This window comes from Solea senegalensis, linkage group LG5 (genome assembly GCF_019176455.1).
Source record: "Solea senegalensis isolate Sse05_10M linkage group LG5, IFAPA_SoseM_1, whole genome shotgun sequence".
In the NCBI taxonomy this organism is placed as follows: domain Eukaryota; kingdom Metazoa; phylum Chordata; class Actinopteri; order Pleuronectiformes; family Soleidae; genus Solea; species Solea senegalensis.
The window spans coordinates 769,217-791,532 of record NC_058025.1 but is presented as its reverse complement, the minus strand read 5'-3'; the positions used below and the strand labels follow the sequence as shown (position 1 = coordinate 791,532).

Below are 22,316 nucleotides of genomic sequence, written 5' to 3'. Positions count from 1 at the left end.
GTCTCCTCCTCCTCGTCCTCACTGTCTCCTACTCCTTGTCCTCAGTGTCTCCTCCTCCTCGTCCTCACTGTCTCCTACTCCTCGTCCTCAGTGTCTCTGCAGACTGGACACTCTGTCCGTCTGTCCTTCACTGTGTTGAGGGAAACCAGGCAGGTAACCGGCAGCCCCATGGTTGCCATGGTGATGAGACCTGGTGACCGGACGTTGTTGGTCTCCAGCAGCAGGAGGAGGAGGAGGAGGATGAAGATGATGAAGACGATGATGAAGTTTGTGACGGACACATTTTTTTTCTTCTTCTTCATCTGTTCAGAGACAAATGTGTGATTTATGATTATAATAATAATAATTATTATTATTACAATAATAATAATGAGAAAATAACAATAACAATAACAATAAGTGTCTCACTGCCTTGTCGTTGCTCTTCTTCTCCTCGTGATGCCGCTCTTCTCGCTTCGTCTAAATCCAGTTGAGCTTTTATCGCCGCTCGCTTGTTTTTCTTCTTGTTTTCCTCGTTTTGCTTCAAAAACAAAACGTTCACATGTCGTTAAACTCAAACATGATTTTTAAAAGTGATGACTTTTTTAATTCTCACTCTCTGAGGAGAAAATACACCAGCTATTACTCTGCTGCCCCCTGTTGGAGCAACGACGTCACTACAACCGTAGCTGAATACACCACGCTTTCAAAATAAAAGAATTATTGCAGGTTAAAATAATGTAAAGTCTGAAAAAAATAAACTATTATAATTTTATTTATTTAATCACTTTGATTTTCCCTCGTGGAATAAGAATCAATAAAAGTATATCCATAACTCACATAATTCCCTGAAAGTTTCTGTTCAAAGTTACATTTCTGTCCAAATGACGGGGAAAAATAACTCATTCATTTATTATTTGATACCGTTTGTAGTTTTCTCTTCAGCTCCACGTTTGCTTCTTTGTAACTTTTGGACGTCGACTGCAGATAATAGATGGCAAGTCTGAAAGATCATGAGATCATGAGATCATGAGATCAATAACTTTATTTACAATGAGCCTTTAACAAAACACAGAAACTGAGAAACAAAAGAAACATGAAGACAAAAAACACAAAATGTCAAAACAAATCAGAAAATGAGTTTTCCACTGTAAAGAAAACAGCCCAAATCGTATTATATTGATTTAAATCTTCTCGTTCTAAGAAAAGTAATGAAATGAGTTCTTAAATTATAAAGCTACTTTCAGACTTTAATGTTCCAGGATGTGAAAAAAACTGACCAAACTTTTATGACAATAAAGAAACAATGTCGTATCAGAATGAGTCTTATTTGACTTCATTCAGCTGAATTTAAGAACTTGCACACACTGATCTGTGATCAGGAATTTTACACATTTACTGGTGATTAAAGTTTAAAATGAGCTGTGACACGTTATTAAGACAAAGTTGGATTCGTTTTTTCTTTTAAGGCAAAAAAATGAGAACGAAATGCCAGAAATGAGGCTTTTTTTACTCTTTAAAATCATTTCTTACTATTTTCTTATTAAATCCTCGACTTTAGGAAAATGATTCAAACCTTTAACTTTAATAATATAAAGTGTGTAAGATGGCGTTTGGTGAACTGGACTCACACCATGAGCAGAATGAAGGGCAGAACCAGTCCAGGATTCGAAGCGTAACTGAAGACTTTACTGAACCACGCGGGGAAATCGGACTCCAGTGTCTCATGAATGACGTCAAACATACGATTTTTACCACTGAAATAAAAGAGAAATGACGACGTGGTCAGAAGACGAGGTCCGAACCATCAGAAGACGAAGGCAGAACCTTCAGAAGACAAGGTCAGAACCTTCAGAAGACGAAGGTTAGAACCTTCAGAAGACGAGGTCAGAACCTTCAGAAGCGAAGGTTAGAACCTTCAGAAGACAAGGTCAGAACCTTCAGAAAGAAGAAGAACCTTTAGAACCTTCCTTCAAGGTCAGAACCTTCAGAAGACAAAGAAAGAAGACGAAGGCAGAACCTTCAAAGGCAGAACCTTTCAGAAGAAAGGCAGAACCTTCAGAAGACGAGGTCAGAACCTTCAGAAGACGAAGGCAGAACCTTCAGAAGACGAGGTCAGAACCTTCAGAGGAGCGGTGTGATAGTACCTGAACGGTCCACAATCAAAGGACGGAGGGATGGTGACGATGGTGTAGATGGCCGGGAGCGTGGACAGGAACAGGATGACCAACAACATGGCCATGTAGAAGTTATTAGAACCCGAAGCTTTGAAGACTCTTTCCTGTGGGACGTTACAGCACATCACAGCCCAACACTGCAGGTACATGGACACGTGAAGACGCAGGACGTTTAGAGCCGGAAGACACGGAGCGTAGAAGGCACCCATCCTGCAGAACCACAAGACCAGAAGACCAGAAGAAAGATTGGACGAGAAGATGATGAGAAGAGGAGAAGACGAGTGGACACGTTAGTTTTTTCTCTGCTGTTATTTGGGAGTAAATCTTCTCACCAGATCATTCCTTGATTGAAGATCAGACCGAGGACATTTCCACTGACGTCAAACTCAGAGTAAGACGGCTTTAACAACACAACAAGAGACAGAAAGAGACAAATATCAACCTGATGTGTCTCAGACTCTATATTTATCTTTATTACATTTAGGTCACATGTGACTCACAAACCCCGCCTCCAGGTCCCAGCACCAGCAGTAGTTGAGGAAACGTACGAGGACGGCTCTGAGGAAATCACCGATCAGCAGAGTGATGTACGTCGTCATCGTGTCAGAGATGATGAGACGCACAAACTCCTGCGTCACACACAACAACAACAGCTGTTTACTGCAACAAACAGTCTGACAGAAGCCCCGCCCACATCTATAGTCCTGCACCCCATAATAATCATCTTTACCGACTAACTTATGACACAAAACAATACGAAACGATATGATACGATACGGAACGATACGATACGGAACGATACGATTTTGTTATACGGAGAATCTTTTGTTAAAATGAGAAACGATCTCCTTCATCAAATTGTAACTTGTTATCACCAGAAACATCTCAGATGTGTAATAGAATGTGAACTTTAATATTGATCATAAAGAAACATCCACACAGTTATAGAACAGTCACAGTGTGGACACGGACCTGTCCTACCATGGTCTCCCAGCAGGGGCCTCGGGGAACATCAGCAGGTTGGATGATGACAGTGTGAGCTGTGCTGTTTTCTGATAAACTGCTGTTGTAAAGACTCAGTTCCCACATGGTGATGTTAAACTTTATGATCTTCTCCTCCTCCCTCTGACACACACACACACACACACACACACACGTTCATGAACTCACACAGTGACAGGATGAACAGTGTCTCACTCATGTTTGGTCCTCACTTTGACGTTGATCTCGTCCATGAGTGCGATGATGAACGTGTAGAGATTCCCCAGGAAAAGAGCAAAGATGCGACCGAGCTGCCACTGTAGAGCCACGCGAGGATGATAGTTCTCCAACGCACTGATGACGTCAAACAACATGGGACAGAACATCCCGAGCAACGACATCACCATGTTCACCTGAGGGATTAACAGCAGGACACAAGGGACAACTGCAGATTAACATCAGAACACAAATTATATCTGCAGATTAACATCAGAACACAAGGCACAACCGCAGATTAACATCAGAACACAAGTTATATCTGCAGATTAACATCAGAACACAAGGAACAATTGCAGATTAATGGCAGGACACAAGGAACAACTGCAGATTAACATCAGAGCACAAGTAACAACTGCAGATTAAAATTAGAACACAAATTATATTTGCAGATTAACAGCAGAACACAAGAAACAACCGCAGATTAACAGCAGAACACAAGGAACAACTGCAGATTAACAGCGGAACACAAGTTATATGTGCAGATTAACATCAGAACATCAGATTAACAGGACACATTAATTAAATTCAGTGTCAAGATTACAGAAGAGGATTAGGGCAGAATTCTGAGATTAAAGTCAGAAAAAATATCATAAATCTGAGATTAAGTCAGAGTTAACACTGTAATGTGACAAAACCAGGTTAGAAATTTAGTAATAATAAAAAAAAGCGTGTTCCAGTGTTTTGGGGGAGGAGCTTTGACCTGATGACACAGCAGAAAGAGATACAGCTCCCTCTTGTGGCACTACCTCGTTTCTCTCCCACCAGCTGTGATTCTCCAGTCCGTCCAGAGCAAAATTCTGAGATCGACGAACCACGAAGTAGATGAGGTAACCACTTCCTGCCAAACAGCACAGAACCAGGAAGTTGGCCAGAATTCGCAGGAAACGAGTCAGGTGGATGTTGTCGTCTTTACGGTTCTCCTGCTCCTCTAAGATGGCCTCCTGCAGAAGAAACAGCAGTGTATATATATATATACATATATATATATGTATATATATATATGTATATACTGTATATATACACTATATACATTATACTACAGTTACATCATCAGTCACTGACCTTGAAGCTGGTGGTGATGGAGGCAAATTTATTATCTGCAGTTTCTGGATTACCGATCAGATAATCCCAGCTGGTGAACGTCTTCCAGCTGAAATTAAAGCTGTTGTCGTCGCCAACTCCAGACTCGTTAGCGTTACGGGCCATGCTTTAACCACAGGTAATCAGATTCAACCACGGGTAATCGGATTTAACCACAGGTAATCAGATTCAACCACGGGTAATCGGATTTAACCACAGGTAATCAGATTCAACCACGGGTAATCGGATTTAACCACAGGTAATCGGATTTAACCACAGGTAATCAGATTAAAGCACAGGTATCCAGAACAAACAGAAATGATCAAATAGAACTAACTATGAAACACAATGTAACCAGAAATAACAAACTTTACACATAAAGAATAAGATTCGATCAGAAACCAGGAGTAATCAGATTAAACCAGAAATCCTAATATTTAATTGATTTAACCGGAAATAACCAGGAATAATCTGATTTAAACTGAAATTGTAAAATTAAACCAGAAATAAGAATATAATCCAGAAACGATCAGATTTAATTTAGTCAGATTTATAAAACACTTGTGTTGTTTTTACTGACGTTCTGATCACCACCATGTAGCTGTAGTTTAGTTTGGTTTAGTTTAGTTTAGTTTAGTTTACTGACGTTCTGATCACCACCGTGTAGCTGTAGTTTAGTTAGTTTTTACTGACATTCTGATCACCAGCTGTAGTTTAGTTTGGTTTAGCTTTAGTTTTAGTTTAGTTTAGTGACGCTCTGATCACCACCATGAGCTGTAGTTTAGTTTGGTTTAGTTTAGTTTAGTTTACTGACATTCTGATCACCACTGTGTAGCTGTAGCTGCGTCTGATCACCTCAGTTTAGTTTGGTTTAGTTTAGTTTAGTTTACCGTCTGATCACCACCGTAGCTGTAGTTTAGTTTGGTTTAGTTTAGTTTAGTTTACTGACATTTCACCACCGTGTAGCTTAGTTTAGTTTAGTTTAGTTTAGTTTTTTAGTGACATTCTGATCTACCATGAGCTGTAGTTTTTTAGTTTAGTTTAGTTTAGTTTACTGACGTTCTGATCACCACCATGTAGCTGTAGTTTAGTTTAGTTTAGTTTACTGTATCACCACTGTAGCAGTTTAGTTTAGTTTAGTTTAGTTTAAGGCTTAGTTTAGTTTAGTTTAGTTTGACGTTAGCTCTGACGTTCTGATCACCACTGTGTAGCTGTAGTTTAGTTTAGTTTGGTTTAGTTTAGTTTAATGACGTTCTGATCACCATGTAGCTGTTTAGTTTTTTTAGTTTTTTAGTTTAGTTTAGTTTAGTGCGTTCTGATCACCACCAAGTAGCTGTAGTTTAGTTTGGTTTAGTTTAGTTTAGTTTACTGACATTCTGATCACCACCGTGTAGCTGTAGTTTAGTTTAGTTTAGGTTTACTGGCTGTTCTGATCACCACCATGTAGTGTAGTTTAGTTTACTGGCGCTCTGATCACCACCATTAGTTTAGTTTCTGTAATTGTTTAGTTTTAGTTTAGGTTTAGTTTGGTTTGGTTTAGTTTTTAGTTTAGGTGACGTTCTGATCACCATCATGTAGCTGTAGTTTAGTTTAGTTTAGTTTAGTTTACTGACGTTCTGATCACCACTGTGTGTAGTTTAGTTTAGTTTAGTTTAGTTTACTGACATTCTGATCACCACTGTAGTGTAGTTTAGTTTAGTTTAGTTTAGTTTACTTTACTGATGTTCTGATCACCACTGTGTAGCTGTAGTTTAGTTTAGTTTAGTGATGTCACCACCATGTAGCTATAGTTTAGGTTTAGTTTAGTTTTGGCGTTCTGATCACCACCGTTAGCTGTAGTTTGGTTTTTTAGTTTAGTTTAGTTTAGTTTAGTGACGCCTGATCACCACCATGTAGCTGTAGTTTAGCTTTGGTTTAGTTTAGTTTAGTTTACTGACATTCTGATCACCACAGCCTGTAGTTTACTTGGTTTAGTTTAGTTTACTGACATTCTGACCACCGGTAGCTGTAGTTTAGTTTAGTTTAGTTTAGTTTACTGATGTTCTGATCACCACCATGTAGCTGTAGTTTAGTTTAGTTTAGTTTACTGATGTTCTGATCACCACCATGTAGCTGTAGTTTACTTTACTTTACTTTACTTTACTGGTGTTCTGATCACCACCATGTAGCTGTTGTTTAGTTTAGTTTAGTTTAGTTTAGCTTACGCCTGACGTTCTGATCACCATCATGTAGCTGTAAGTTGGTTTAGTTTAGTTTAGTTTGGTTTAGTTTAGTTTAGTTTACTGGTGTTCTGATCACCACCATGTAGCTGTTGTTTAGTTTAGTTTAGTTTAGTTTAGTTTAGTTTAGGTTTAGTTTAAGTTTAGTTTACTGGTGTTCTGATCACCACCATGTAGCATTTAGGTTTAGTTTAGTTTAGTTTAGTTTAGTTTAGTTTAATTTAGTGACGTTCTGATCACCATCATGTAGCTGTAGTTTAGTTTAGTTTAGTTTAGTTTAGTTTAGTGACTGTTCTGATCACCACATCAGCATGTAGCTGTAGTTTAGTTTAGTTTAGTTTAGTTTAGTTTAGTTTACTGACGTTCTGATCACCACCATGTAGCTGTACGCCACCGTTCCTACTCCGACCAGGAAGTAAGACAGAGGGAGCCGGAACTTGAGCCACCCGATGGATCTCTGGTCGTTGTAGTAACCGTAGAACAACACAGAGTACTGAGCGTAACCCTGTGTGAAGACATCATGCTCTTATTAATGAGTCACAGCTTTTATTTATTTCAAAATAATAAAAAATAAAAGCACTCACTCCACAGTCCCATAAAACAACAAAGTCCATGGCGCTGTTCTCCTCTGATCTGGGGACAGTTTTTCTGGGGATGCTGCCATAGGCTTTCCCCATTAATGCCTGAAGAAGAAGAATGTAACATAAATATAATCAATATATTTATAATGTTTTTATATGAACAGGACAAACATGGAGTCTGAAAAGACTAAAGTAACCAGGATTCAGCCCTGAGGTTCACCACAGAGAAAATATACAGTCAATAAAGTAACAAAGTTACAGAGTTCAACATGATAATAATAATCATAATAATAACAATAATGATGATGATAATGATGATAATAATAAGGAGTGACCTCAGGCACCATGACAAGGCCAAAGGTCAAACCAAAGAGAATCATGTTGATGCCGTACATCCACCTCAGGAAGATGAAATATGAAGCCACTGAAGAACCAAAGTGACCTGAGAACAAACACTGCAGCATTAGTATTATTAGTATTATTATTATTATACAGTATATATGTACATATATTTATTGTATAATATAAATATTGTCGAGAACGAAGCTGAAAATCCAACTTACTTTCAATCTCCTTGATTTTCATCTCCCATGGAATACAAGCAGTTTTAAAGTTTTCAAAGTCTCGCTGGAACTTCATCCATTTCTGATCAGTCAATGAAAGAAAATCCTTCAATATATGACATATATATACACATATATATGATATGTATGTATATATATGTATATACACACACACACACATGTCTATAATATTTATTTTTACTGTCTTTGAGTTTGAACGTTTTGCACAGATGTGGAGATCAGGTGTGAGAAGCTCTTGATGACCTTGGTCATCATGACCTTGTAGGCGTAAAGTCTTCGGCCTTTAGCTTTTCCCAGAGCGCCTTCATATTTCTCCACAAACTCCTGAGACTCTCTGAGGTTTTAAAAAGAAACAAATCACAGATGTTAGTTTGAAATGATCGAAACCATTTCATCGTTAAATGTTGAAACGTCACCGCAGAGTCTGGAGTTTCTTCTTCATGGACCAGGGTTTTCCTCTCAGACCCTGGATCAGTTTCTTCCTCTCGTCCACGGCTTCCTTCAGTGTCTCCAGTTCTTCTGCTGACAGAGACCCCGTCCTCAGAGACCCCGTCCTCAGAGCGTCCTCTCCGCTCGTCTCCTGCTCTGAACTGAGACAAACACAATGATGAAGTTTTAAAGTTTTTAAAGTTTCCGTTATTTGGAATCAAATAAAAAAAAAACCTTGTTTGCACCACTTTCTTCTTCTTCTTCTTCTTCTTCTTTCCATCTTCACCTCCGTCCTCTTCTCTCTCTTCTTTCTTCCCACGTTTCTTTATCCTCCTGACATCTTCCTCTCTCTCCACCTCCTCTCCTTTGTTTCTTCTCATTCTTTCATTTCTTTTATTCTTCCCGGTTTTTGTCGTCTTATCACTTTTTATCTTCTCTACCTCCTCTTCCTCTTCCTCTCCTTTAACGTCTCGACCATCCTTTCTTCTCTTTCCTCTTTCTGTTTTCTCCGTCTGTTCTTCCTCTCCTCCTTCTCGTCTTTCTTCAGATTCTCTCTTCCTCCTCTTCTTTCTCCCTCCATCTTCATCATCATCCCTTCTTCTTCCTCTGTGTCTCCTCCTCCTCCTCCTCCTCCTCTCTTGTTTATCTTGAACGGTGGAAACTTCACATCCGTCTCCTGCAGTCATTTATTTCTTAAATCACTCTTTTATTCTTTTTAATTCTATTTTAATTTGAATGTTTTTAATTCACATTTTTCTGGAACTAATGAGGAAATGAAAAGATAAAAGTTAAAGTTGAGACGTAAGAGACAAAAAAACTCACCTGTGAACTTTAGCTCCACGTCGACTGTGGAAGAATAAATAATAATAACTTTTCAAAGAATGACAATCAATAACTGGCCCAGTTTAAACTTCAACTTTTTTCTTTGTTATTTTAAGGTAAAGTTTTGTTGAGATAATAAGTTACTAAGTTGCAGATCATATATATTATGAATAAGAATTATAATAATTCATGAGTTTGGGTTGAAACTTTAGTGATTGAGCGTTTCATGAGCTCAGCGTCACTGATGGTCACTATTGTAATGCATGACAGAGACCACAGGGGGAGACAGAGAGCAGCCTCTGACAGACAGGACACACGTCTGTCCTCACTCGTAACTGGAGAACAGACCGAGGTCGTTCTGCGCCACGAGACACAAGAGACACAAGAGACACAAGAGACACAAAAGACACAAACGATGGACTAATGAAGGGAGACGAGGCGGTAAAGAGACAGCGAGGGGTCAGAGGTCAACGAGTGGAGAGTAAAGACTGTCTGTGGAGGCGCAGGAATTTTATTTAGCATTTAAAAAATATAAATGATATATAATTACATGTGAAAGTTACATAAAAAATGATGGTCACATATGTAAATGTGCAAGATTTATATTTCTCAGTGTGTTATAATAAATAATATAAACACATTTATAAAAAATAATAAAACTAACATTTTAAAGAAGATTTCATTAAATTCCCTGATTTTTTTCCTCAGTAAAATGATTCTTCATTTATCATCAGTGAATTTAAAATGTGGTGAATGAAATCTCTATAAACACATTTATACTAAATAATATAAAATAAAGACGCTCATGATCTTACTGTCAGAGGAGATCAGAGTGTCTTCATGAGACGTCTTCATCCCAGCGTCCTGTCTGTCCTCCTGTCTGTCCGTCCTCCTGTCTGTCCGTCCTCCTGCCGTCTGTCCTCCTGTGTGTCCGTCCTCCTGTCGTCTGTCCTCCTGTCTGTCTGTCCTCCTGTCTGTCCGTCCTCCTGTGTCCTCCTGTGTGTCCTCCTGTCTGTCTGTCTGTCCGTCCTCCTGTCTGTCTGTCCTCCTGTCTGTCCGTCCTCCTGCCGTCTGTCCTCCTGTCTGTCTGTCCTCCTGTCTGTCTGTCCTGCAGCAGCAGCCGTCCAAGTCTCCACCAGACATGTGAGAGTTTCACTGCTGCTCTCACTCCTGCTGTGTGTGTGTGTGTGTCAGGACCAGTAGTCCTGGAGACCAAAACCTGGTCCTAATGAGGGAATACAGAACCTAATTTCTGAGGAAATGGTTAAGTTTAGGACTAAGATTTGAATTGTGGTTAATGGTTAAAAGGTAAAAGTTAGTGTTGGTCATTGGGTATCATTGGCTAACCACTGGTTATGGTTAAGGTTAATCTCTTTGTTCAGTCTTAAACAAAGAGATTAACCATAACCATAACCACTGCTCATGGTTATGGTCTTTATTCAGTCTTGAACAAAGAAAATCACTTCATTTGACACAGACTTTGACGTAAGTGTCTTAAAACTGCACGACTTTGTTGTTTCTCTGAAGAAAAGCAAGGATTATTGAATTCTGCTGCTGTAACAATATCAATCTTAACTTAACTTAACTTATCTTAATGCCTCTGCTGCAGTGTTTCAGATGTTTCACATGAACCTCTCGTTATCTTCACACAACACAGTCAAACTATTTAGTGACGGAACAAACACAAGACTTCACTCACCGTTCACTCAGTCTTCTGTGTGACCTCTGACCCTCACACCTGACTCTGAGCAACAACAAGCTCCTCCCACCTGACTCTGAGCAACAACAAGCTCCTCCCACCTGACACTGAGCAACAACAAGCTCCTCCCACCGGACTTAAACATTCATTTAACATTCATTCAATACATCATTTTACACAATGGTGATGATGATGATGACGATGATGAAGGTGATGGTGATGGTGATGATGATGATGATGATGATGATGATGATGACGATGTGCTATATCTCCCATGTGACCGTGCTATACCTCCCATGTGACCGTGGAGGCCTGTAATGATTGGGCTGCACAGTTGAGATCTTTGATGTTTTATTACACAAATCATTCTCCACATATGGAAAGCCAAGGGTTAAGTTTAGAACTCTCTACATACTTCGTCCAATATGGGGCAACCAATTGTTTGTAACTGGGAGATGTGACGCAGTATTTCACATATGGAAAACCAAAGGACCGAGAAGGATTCAACATTTGTATTTGCCCAAATCAGACACGTTCATGTGTTCAGGAGTTGCAAGACAGATTGAAGACCAGAGCAACGTACTGACAAAACCGACTCAATCGATTCTAGAGGAAATGATGACAAGAGATAGTCGAGGAAAAGGTGCAATATGACAGATTTATAATGTGATGATGTCATACAAGCTTGGAATGACATGCGCCTCAGATTGATCCAGTTCAAATGGTTAATATGGATTTATTATTATTTATTATTAACCCTTTATTGAACCTGTGTGTGTGTGTGTGTGTGTGATGCCTCTGGTCACTGTCCTCACAGTAGGAGACGCTGCACACTGTCCACTCTCACACACATACTCACAGACACACTCACAGACACACACACACACACACACCAAATAATCATGTTCCCTGTCGAGGCTGATATAAATCTGTACGGACCCAATTAAAGATGGCCTTCAGCGTGTCCACACACACACACACACACACACACACACACACACACACACACTGTTGTTGCCGCTCGTGTAAAAATAAAAACAGTGGAAAAAAAGTCTTGAAAAACATTTTTATATTTAGATTTTTAGAAACACACACATACACACACGTGTGTGCGTGATCATGTGACCTGAAGTTAAAGGTGCAGAGTGAATTTCTATACATTCAACAGTGAAGATCATCATGTGATCAGCGAGCTTGAAAACATGAATTTACTTAAAGTGGAAAAGAAACAAAATGACAGAAAAGAAAGAATTTTAAATCACAACAAAATCTAATGATTTCATTACAATAATTATTATTATCACGAGTCATGTGACAAAGATGGCGTCTCGTTTTGTTTAAACGTCTTCAAACAGGCCAGACGAGTCGATTGCAGACACACACACACACACACACAAACACAGGAAACAAAGGAACAATAATAACAATGATCCTAAGCCCCGCCCCCTCCTCCTCTCAAACTTGATGGTTGTTGAACTTATTTTTAGTGTCACATGACGACGTGTCCCCGCCCACACACAGACACGCCACTGACCCCGCCACCGGTCATTGTCTATACGACTGCACGTCAACGCCGCCGCCGCCGCGCTTTGGCAGGTTTCCACTCCAATCTGTAATCTGTGGGTGAAGTACACAATCTGAAGTGACTGGATTATTCTAGCACAAACACACACACACACACACTGTGCCAGACGGTAACGTTGTGACCTCGCGCTCGACAAAGAAAACGATAAATGAGTGATTTGGGATTAAATGAGTTGTGTGTGTGTGTTGTCGTGTTGTTGCGTATGTGTTGTCGTGCAGTTGTAGGTCAGTGTGAGTGTCACAGGCGGCCGCTTCTGTTCATTTTAATTATTTTAATTAAACTTTGATTTCTGTGAGTCGTGAGACGCGGTGGAGACGGCGGCAATGGCGGCCTGAGTGTGTGTGTGTGTGTGTTTGTGCGTGCTACGCCCTGCTGAACAGACTGAACTCAAACACCATGTCAAGGTCTTAAAGGCATCAATCCCTCAAACTGAGTCACAGACGCCGCCGCGGTGGTGATGGCGGCGATGATGGCGAGGAGGAGGGGGAGGAGACTGTCCCGCGGTTCAAACACGCTCTAATAATTTTGTCTTCCTGAAAGAAAGAGAGACAGAACAGGAAGAGGTGTCTTCACAGAAGTCCAGGGAGAGGCGTGGACGTGCTGAGGACCTGGGGGCGTGTCCACAGTCCGTCATGCGTGCGTTAAAGCGACAGTCGCGGTCTCGGCGCCGCCGCGGGACGACTAGTGAAGTTGGACAGGATTCACGAGGAGACGTCGCCGAGAGGAGCTTGGACTTGTGACTCACTGACGCGCCAAAGGCCAACAGCCCCGCCCACCGCCGCCATCTTGTTTTTGTCTTCTTTTAGAAATTCTTTTTTCCCCCACGACCGAGACGCCATGTTTGTTTGTTTTCAGCTCATTTACAATGAAAGTCGTTTTTAGATTTAACGTAAAAGTGTAAAATAATTTAAGGCTGAAGCAGAGTGAAGAAAATAAAAAAGAAAGATTCAAAGAAAAAACCAGCTCCTGTTGTTGTTGTTGTTGTTGTTCTTCTTCTTCTTCTACTGACGCTGAACACGCTCGAAGTTCATGCATCGACCCTGAAAAACACACAGAATTATTATTATTATTATGTGTAATATTGTTGTTATTATAATTATTATTTGTATTATTGTTATTATTATTGTTATTACATTTTATTATTGTTGTTATTATAATTATTATTGTTATTTGTATTGTTATTGTTATTATATTTTATTATTGTTATTATTTGTAATATTGTTATAATTATTATTGTTATTTTTCAGATTGTTATTATTATTATTATTGTTATTACTATTATAATTATTCTTTTTATTATTGTTATTATTATTATTACATTTTATTATTGTTGTTATTATAATTATATTGTTATTTGTATTGTTATTATATTTTATTATTGTTATTATTTGTAATATTGTTATAATTATTATTGTTATTTTTCAGATTGTTATTATTATTGTTATTATTATAAGTATTATTTTTATTATTATTGTTATTTTCATCATTTCATGTTTGAATTAAGTAAAAAATGCATCATTTTAATAAATAAGATGAATCAGAAATCAATCAGATTAAAGTGAATCAATATTCAGAAATAACGATTAAGTAAAATTATGAATTTAACAAAAACAAAAAGTGTATAATAATAATAATAATAATAAATAATACTTTAATAATAAACAAATATACATTAAATGGATAAATTAACAGATTGTGTGTGCAGCTGCATGTTGAACAACACACTGACACCAAGAGGGCGCTCTGACACAGAGAATGTCCACACACACGTTTGTATAGCATTCACAGTGAGGACATTCCCTAACCCTAACCATCACAACTAAGTGCCTAAACCTGACCTTTAACCCTGACCTTAAACCAAAACCTGACCCTGATTCTAAACCTAAAACCAGGTCTTAACCCTGAAAAAGACATTTTTAGATCAGAAAGTGACATTCAGCACTTTATATTCTCAACGTCTCTCTGTGTAAATAATGTAACATATATATGTGTGTGTGTGTGTGTATATATGTGTACTGTATATATGTATACATATACATATATACAGTATATACATATATGTGTGTGTATATATACCAAGTGTATATATGTATACATATACATACTGTATATACAGTATATACATATATATGTGTGTGTATATACACATAGTGTATATATGTATACATATACATATATACACACATATATGTGTGTGTATGTTTAAAAATAGAGCGGACCTTCTTTATCCATTCCTTGTATGTGTTCACATACTATAGTCATACATACTACAGAATCGCCAATAAAGCTGATTCTGATCAAACAAAATGTCCTCACAAAGATACAAGAACACACACACACACACACACTCGGTCTGATCTGTTCAATTTTTCAGGAAATGACGTGAAAAACTGTCGACTCAGCAAAAACAAACCTCTGTGATAACGTTTTATGTTTAATTTTATAAAATAAAATAAATGTTTCTTGTTTAAATCATGGGTTGTACTTTCAGAAGAAGAAGAAGAAGCAGAAGCAGAAGCAGAAAAAGAAGAAGAAGCAGCAGAAGAATGGCGGTGGTTTTATCTTCCATCTGGACTAAAGTGCACAAACACGTGGAGGATTTGGAGTTATAATCCAGCTGAAAGATGCTTCTTTTGCAGAGATAATCTCGAGGATTTGAAAGATTTGATCATCACAGCAGACTTTTCTTCTTCTTCTGTCACTTTAACAGTAGCTTAGTTAATCAGAGGATTAGTTAAACTAACAAACACACTCTGATCAAACTCAACACACCACATCTCCTCTACATGCACCTGGACCCAGACCCAGACCCGGACCACTTTACAGAACACGTCCACAGCAGAGACAAGAACAACAAATTCACCCGTGAGGTTAAAGTCAATACCTGGACCTTCTGAGACTGTGCTGTGAACACCCACAGGGACCAGAACCTGCTGTTTGACAAACTCAGTGTCATTGAACGTCAGAAGTCAACACCTGTGTGAGAGCTGAGATTATTTACACTCACATGCTCGTGAATCATCTTTAAATGTTTAAATGTCAAACTGAAGTTATTTATGACGCAGTAAACTAACGAGGAGGGAACGCGGTGGAGACGTGGACATAAAACATGACACTGACTTTACTTATCACACACACACAGTAGATAGTGGAGTTACTAGTGTGAGTACAGTAAAGTCTCACGCACTCGATCTGTCGAACTGACTCAGAGATTCTGTCCTGAAATCCCAACGGACTCTGAAGGCAACGCTGCGCACACACACACACACACACACACACACACACGTCGGTGTCTCTGCAGCTTCATTAGCAGCAGTTACATCATCTGTGGTGAAAACGTCACTTGTCATCAGAGGATTCATTCTTTATCACAGAGACAGAGGAACCTTCACAGACCTGCTCACACGGTTACCACCTCCTCCACTCAATGTGAGGAAGCAGTGGAGCAGAACAGAGTGTGTGTTGGTGAGTAATGAAAACACTGGAGAACAGCTGACAGAACAGAGAACAGCTGAGAGAACAGCCGAGAGAACAGAGAAGCTGAGAGAACAGCTAAGAGAACAGCTGAGAGAACAGAGACAGCTAAGAGAACAGCTGAGAGAACAGCAAAGAGAACAGAGAACAGCAGAGAAAACAGCTGAGAGAACAGAGAATAGCCGAGAGAACAGCTGAGAGAACAGCTGGGAGAACAGAGACCAGTCGAGAGAACAGAGAACAGCAGAGAAAACAGCTGAGAGAACAGCTGAGAGAACAGCTAAGAGAACAGCTGAGAGAACAGAGAACAGCAGAGAAAACAGCTGAGAGAACAGCGAATAGCGAGAGAACAGCAGAGAAAACAGCTGAGAGAACAGAGAATAGCCGAGAGAACAGCTGAGAACAGCTGGGAGAACAAAGACCAGCCGAGAGAACAGAGAACAGCAGAGAAAACAGCTGAGAGAACAGAGAACAGCTAAGAGAACAGAGAACAGCCGAGAGAACAGCTGGGAGAACTGGCACTCGCAGAACTCCAGACTGTTCACTGTCCTCGCTCCCAAATGGTGGAACGAGCTCCCCATCGACATCTGAACAGCTGAAAGCCTCCACATCTTCCGCCACCGACTAAAACACATTTCTTGCGACTCAACCTCGACTAAGACGACGACGACAACAACAAAAACAAAAAAGAACACGTATACATGGCGCTTGTGACGAGCTCTTCATAGTTTGTTCTACTTGAAGCTCTTACTTACTTCTCGCTCTTATTTGTACCCACATGTTAATAAAAGCACTTTTGTAAGTGGCTTTGGATAAAAGCGTCTGCTAAATGACATGTGATGTAAAAAAACAGCGAACAGTGGTGTCCTACACTAGTGGTCCCCAACCCCCGGGCTGCGGACCGGTACTGGTCCGTGGGTCAATTCTGAACGTTTTATCTTAGAGAATTACAGGATTCTCTCTGCCACGTCTGTCTGTCTGTCTGTCTGTCTGTCTGTCAGGACGCTCGCCTCAGTCACTAACCGCTGCGCTCAGTGTCGTCATTGCGAGGACGCTGCTAATAAAGTTGCACATTCTCATGGTGGATTCACATTTATTATTATAGTTAGAAAAGCATTTTATTTTGTTGTACTTTTACATTAAAGGCCGGTCCGCTCATTTAGACTACTAACTATTACTAACTATTAACTAACTATTATTACTACCCTAACACGTTTTTATGAATCAGTGAAATGAACGAGTGAAGGTGTTTAACCAAACACAACCTCATCATTATCATATTTACATGTTTATTCATAAACGTGATCAAGTGAACAACCTTCACTACACATTACATTCATGAAAACACAACATGAGCGGCTGAATTAAATATTCACTGTGAACATATTCACCACATTCACCACATCATACACACACACGCACACACACACAGCGCTGACGTTAACAATAATCTCATGTAATTAAAGCTCTCGTTGAACGCTTTGATTTTAATATGTGAAAAAAACTGTGCTCTGACCAGTCTGAGGCATTCTGGGAAATAAAAGACGACATGAGTTCACATCGTATCAGGAGGAGGAGGAGGAGGGAGGGGGAGGAGGGGAGGAGGGGAGGGAGGGGAGGACTTGCAGGTACCAGCCCAGAGTCGACCACCCAAAACAACAACACACATCAGCTAATGGAGAGGAAGACGAGGACGGGGTGTGTGTGTGTGTGTGTGTGTGTGTGTGTGTCTGTCTGTCTGTCTGTGTAAATGTAAATGAATAAATATTAAATTATAATATTAAAATATCTGTTTATTATTTTTTACCTTTGAACACAAACATGTTTTAATCTACAATTATTAGCTTTAAAGAACAAATAAAAATGTGTTTTTTACTTTAATACAATAATTCATTATAATTCCTGTCATTTGTTTAGATTTAAATCAGCAGTATGAATGTTTATGTGTTTATGTGTCATTTATTATCACATTAACTTCTGTTTAAAATCAATTCTGATTGTGATTTGTCAGGCGTTATTCCAACAATCAAACATCTGACGAAACACATTGTAGATATTTTCATTTAAATATTAGTAACAGCAGATGAAAGGATTATATTTATATGAATATTTCATCAAAACATCTGTAGAATAACACGTGTGTGTGTGTGTGTGTGTGTTCAGAAATCTGATGATGACATTAAATCATCATTGATTCATAAACATGTTTGTTTTGCTGTTGTTGGAAAATCAATCTCAAATAACAGAGACATTTAAAAATAAAAATAAGTCTTTTTGTCTCCAACAAACAACTGTGTGTGTGTGTGTGTGTGTGTGTGTGTGTGATTAATGCGTGTGTGTGCGTGTGCGTGTGTGTTAATGTGTGCGTGTGCGTGCGCGTGCGTGTGTGTGTGTGTGTCACTCATCTGTCCTACTTTTCCTCTGTTCATGTACAACTAAACAACTAATCTGGTTAACAAGAGAGAGCAGGTCGTAGTTAAAGCTGTCACTTCTGTGTGTGTGTGTGTGTGTGTGTGGTGGGAGGGGTCAGTGGGTGAATGGGGGGGTCAGCTGCTACTTGTTAAGACTAACAAGGTCGTCCAGTGAGAGGACTAATGAGGACTAATGAGGCTCAGGGTTCATTCAGCAGACCTCTCTTAAACCCTAAAAAAAAGCTCTAAAAACTCAGTCAAAACAGTAACAACAACAACTTTTTCGCATGGACGCAGTGGCTCGGTGCTTTGTATGGAAGTGTGTGTTAGTTTTGTTTACCTTGACGTCTACATTCAGAACAACATCTACAACTGGCCTGAACTTCTTAGGATCGGTTATAGCAACGAGAGAAGCGTTACAACAGAGTTTCTCCGTTTCCACGACATCCCGGCAGACATAGCGAGGAGTCCCGGCTCCCCATGGATCATCACCCCCACAGGCAGGCGACGGAGACGGCGATGGGAGAGGAAGCAAAAGCGAGGCCGCAGGGCTGGCGTGCTAGCGAAGCTACGGAGGCAGCCTGTTAAACCACTGCTTCCGAGTGCTTTCCTCACCAACGCCAGATCCCTAATCAACAAAATCGGCGAACTGAGGCTACAGGTGGCGACCAACAACATTGTCAAGAACAGCTGCATTCTGCTGATCACAGAATCCTGGCTCCACTCGTCGATTGCGGACTCCGCTATCGAGCTAACAGGCTACACGGTCAGGACCAGCGACTAGCAGCCAGCAGAACACATGCACATCATCGCGGGGGACTTTATTCATGTGGATTTAAAACCAGCGCTCCCCAAATTCCACCAGCACGTGAAGTGTGCCACCAGAGGAGCCACACTGGATAAGGTCTTCACGAACATTAAGCACGGCTACAGGGCTAAACCATTACCACACCTGGGCCAGTCTGACCACGTATCACTCTTCCTGATCCCGGCATACACCCCACTCAGGAAAACTGCTCCCACCACTACAAAGACAGTTAAAACCTGGCCAGAGGGAGCCTCCCAGCAGCTACAGGACTGTTTCAGGAGGACCGACTGGGGCATTTTTGAACACCCAGACCTGGAGGTGTTCAGTGACAGTGTGCTGAGCTACATTAAACACTGCACAGACACTGTTACAGTTGAGAAACACATCCACTCCTGTGGTAATGAAGGGTTTCGAGAAGCTCATCAGGAACCACCTCATGACCTTCACCCCCCCCCTCGTTCAACACACACCAGTTTGCCTACAGAGCTACCAGGTCTACAGAGGACGCCGTGACCACTGCTCTCCATGCTGCCCTGTCCCATCTAGAACATCAGGGGAGCTATGCACGGATGCTCTTTATAGACTTTAGCTCTGCCTTTAACACCATCCTCCCCCACAGACTGGTGACCAAGCTGTCGGACATTGGACTACCACACTCCACCTGCCTCTGGATTAAGGACTTTCTGACAGAGCGCATCCAGAGAGTCAGAGTGGGCCCCCACCTCTTCACAGCCATCAGCCTCAGCACTGGCTCACCACAGGACTGTGTGCTGAGCCCCCTCCTTTACACACTCTACACCCACGACTGCACCCCAACCCACCACAGCAACGCCATCGTCAAGTTCGCTGACGACACCACAGTAGTGGGGCTCATCTCATGGGAGGATGAGGAGGTGGAGCGACTGATAGCCTGGTGCCGCGACAACAACCTGCTCCTGAACACAACCAAGACCAAGGAGCTGGTTGTTGACTTCAGGAAAAAGAGACACAACATCCGGCCACTCCACATCTGTGGTCTGTGTGGACAGGGTCTCAGACTGATCAGACTTGAAAAAAGACTCTACTTCCTGAGGGTTCTCAGGAAAGACAACATTGCAGAGAAACTTCTGTTGTCCTTCTACCGCAGCACTGTAGAGAGCATCCTGAGCTGCTGCCTCTGTGCACGGTTCTCCAGCTGCACAGTAGCACGGAGGAAAGAGCTCCAGAGGGTCATACGGAAGATCTGCACAACTCCCACTGCCTCAAGAGTGCTGCTAGCATCCTCCAAGATCCCTCTCACCCCAGACAAGGACTGTTTGAACGTCTACCCTCAGGCGGACGTTTCAGGTGCATAAGGACACGCACAAAACGACTTATAAACAGCTTCTACCCGTCAGCCATACCTCTGCTAAATGCTGCTAAATAAACATGTGCAATAATTCAGTGCCACTACAGTGCAATATGATAATATTCTCTTTCATTCATTCATCCATTTCATTCATAGTATTGTATTTCTATTTGTATTTCTTTTACATATTATTTTTACTTTTTCTTTCTTTCTTGTATGTAATTCCATACCAGCACTGAATGTGGACACTTTCAAATTTCGTTGAAAATTAAAATAAAGTTTTCTGATTTCCGATTTCTGACGCTTCTTTTATCCAAAGTGACTTACAATAAGTGCATTTAAACATTAGGGTACAAACAAGTGCTAGAAGTAAGTAAGAACTTCAAGTAAGCACATATATATGTATATATATATATATATACATACACGTATATATACATATATGTATTACTTTTTTGGTTCTTTGTTTAATTTTCCATGTTTCTTGTTTTATTTTGTAGTTCTCCTTTGTTTGACGTCAGAGATATAAAAAGATTATATCTTATATCTTTTATTTTGCTGGTGTGTCAGCTAATTAAGCCCCGACGCTTCATTTATTCCGGTTTGATTCTAATTATGTGTTCATCACAGAATCTCACGCTCTGTGGTTTCACATGAATGTCATTTATTTCTCATTAAAGTCTTTTATTGTGAAATGGGTTTTCTCTCTGAACACAGGTTTCTGTGAGTGTCACAGTCGCAGCCATAACAATGTTACATTAAAATTAGATAACAAATTATTTCTTTCTGTGTTTCGATCCACAATTTTCATTTTGGTTCATCCCTACTATGAATGGATGAAAGAATCCACACATGAATGGATTAGAATTATTGTTATTATTATTATTTTTGTTATTATTATTAGTAGTAGTATTATCGTTATTATTATCATAAATCAATCAATCCTTAGTTTCAGACCTAGTTTGTCTTATAATAAAGTTAGTGATTCATTTAGTAATTGATTAATAGTTGATTTTGAGATTTCTGTGGAGCTTTTTAACACTCACTGATGCATCATTCATTCATTCATTTATCCAGAGACAGACACAGACTGAGTCAGAACAAGGCCACCTCCCCCTCCTCTACCTGCTGTCCCTGGTGGACGGTGCTAACTTGGCTCTGAAGTGCCTCGGCATCTCTCCCTCCCTCCCCTCCCTCTCTCCCTCCCTCTCCCTCCCTCTCTCCTCACATGTGTGTATTTGTGCCTGGGGCGAGTTGGGCGCTGCAGCTGTGTCCACCCCGCTCTACCTTTGGTGTTGGACGCCCTCAGGCAGGAAGAGAAAAAAACTGTTTCACTGTGGTTTCCTGTCTCTGCGTCTGCTGACAATCCAGCAGGCTGCGGGGGGCAGCAGGGGAGGGAGGGGGAGGGGTCAGCGGCGTGGACACCCACCTCCCTGAGCTGATCAGATGTCTGCACTAACCTGTTTCCTCACACCTGTACGAGTCTATGTAAACCATCACACACTCACTGCCCCCCCTCACCCTCTGCCTCACACACTGAAGCTGCCAGAGGACACTTCACACTGTTCAAGTCAAGTTTAGACAAAAGACAAAAACCACAACAAGCTTCAGAAAATAACTCAAACTTCAAGAATAAAGATATTTCAATTATAATAATCTACACATTATATAGAATCTATACATGATATGGATCCTATACATGATATGGATCCTATACATTATATAGAATCCATACATTATATGGATCCTATACATTATATAGAATCTATACATGATATGGATCCTATACATTATATAGAATCTATACATGATATGGATATGGATCCTATACATTATATAGAATCTATACATTATATTGATCCTATACATTATATAGAATCC

The 22,316-nt window shown here is 40.2% G+C and overlaps 2 protein-coding genes across 4 annotated transcripts in view; both read right to left on the bottom strand.

Moving 5' to 3' along the window:
- Positions 1 to 87: 87 nt before the first annotated feature.
- On the bottom strand, positions 88 to 8,926 carry tmc1 (transmembrane channel-like 1; the record flags this gene model as incomplete). Its single annotated transcript, XM_044025920.1, has 18 exons — positions 88 to 212; positions 409 to 520; positions 904 to 982; positions 1,611 to 1,736; positions 2,127 to 2,366; positions 2,489 to 2,556; positions 2,657 to 2,785; positions 3,129 to 3,281; positions 3,371 to 3,550; positions 4,163 to 4,357; positions 4,479 to 4,623; positions 7,078 to 7,220; positions 7,300 to 7,398; positions 7,632 to 7,738; positions 7,860 to 7,941; positions 8,124 to 8,214; positions 8,297 to 8,470; positions 8,544 to 8,926. Coding segments are annotated over 18 exons (2,631 nt in total), but the record flags the coding sequence as incomplete, so codon positions are not given.
- Positions 8,927 to 13,411: 4,485 nt separating this feature from the next.
- The window catches only part of LOC122769698 (anthrax toxin receptor 2-like), a 41,130-nt gene continuing 32,225 nt past the window's right edge, over positions 13,412 to 22,316 (bottom strand). For all 3 annotated transcript variants that reach the window (XM_044026448.1, XM_044026450.1, XM_044026449.1), the window contains one exon: positions 13,412 to 13,455. In XM_044026448.1, the coding sequence (XP_043882383.1) occupies positions 13,417 to 13,455 (39 nt within the window). In that variant the 3' untranslated portion in view covers positions 13,412 to 13,416. The remainder of the gene's footprint in view (positions 13,456 to 22,316) is intronic.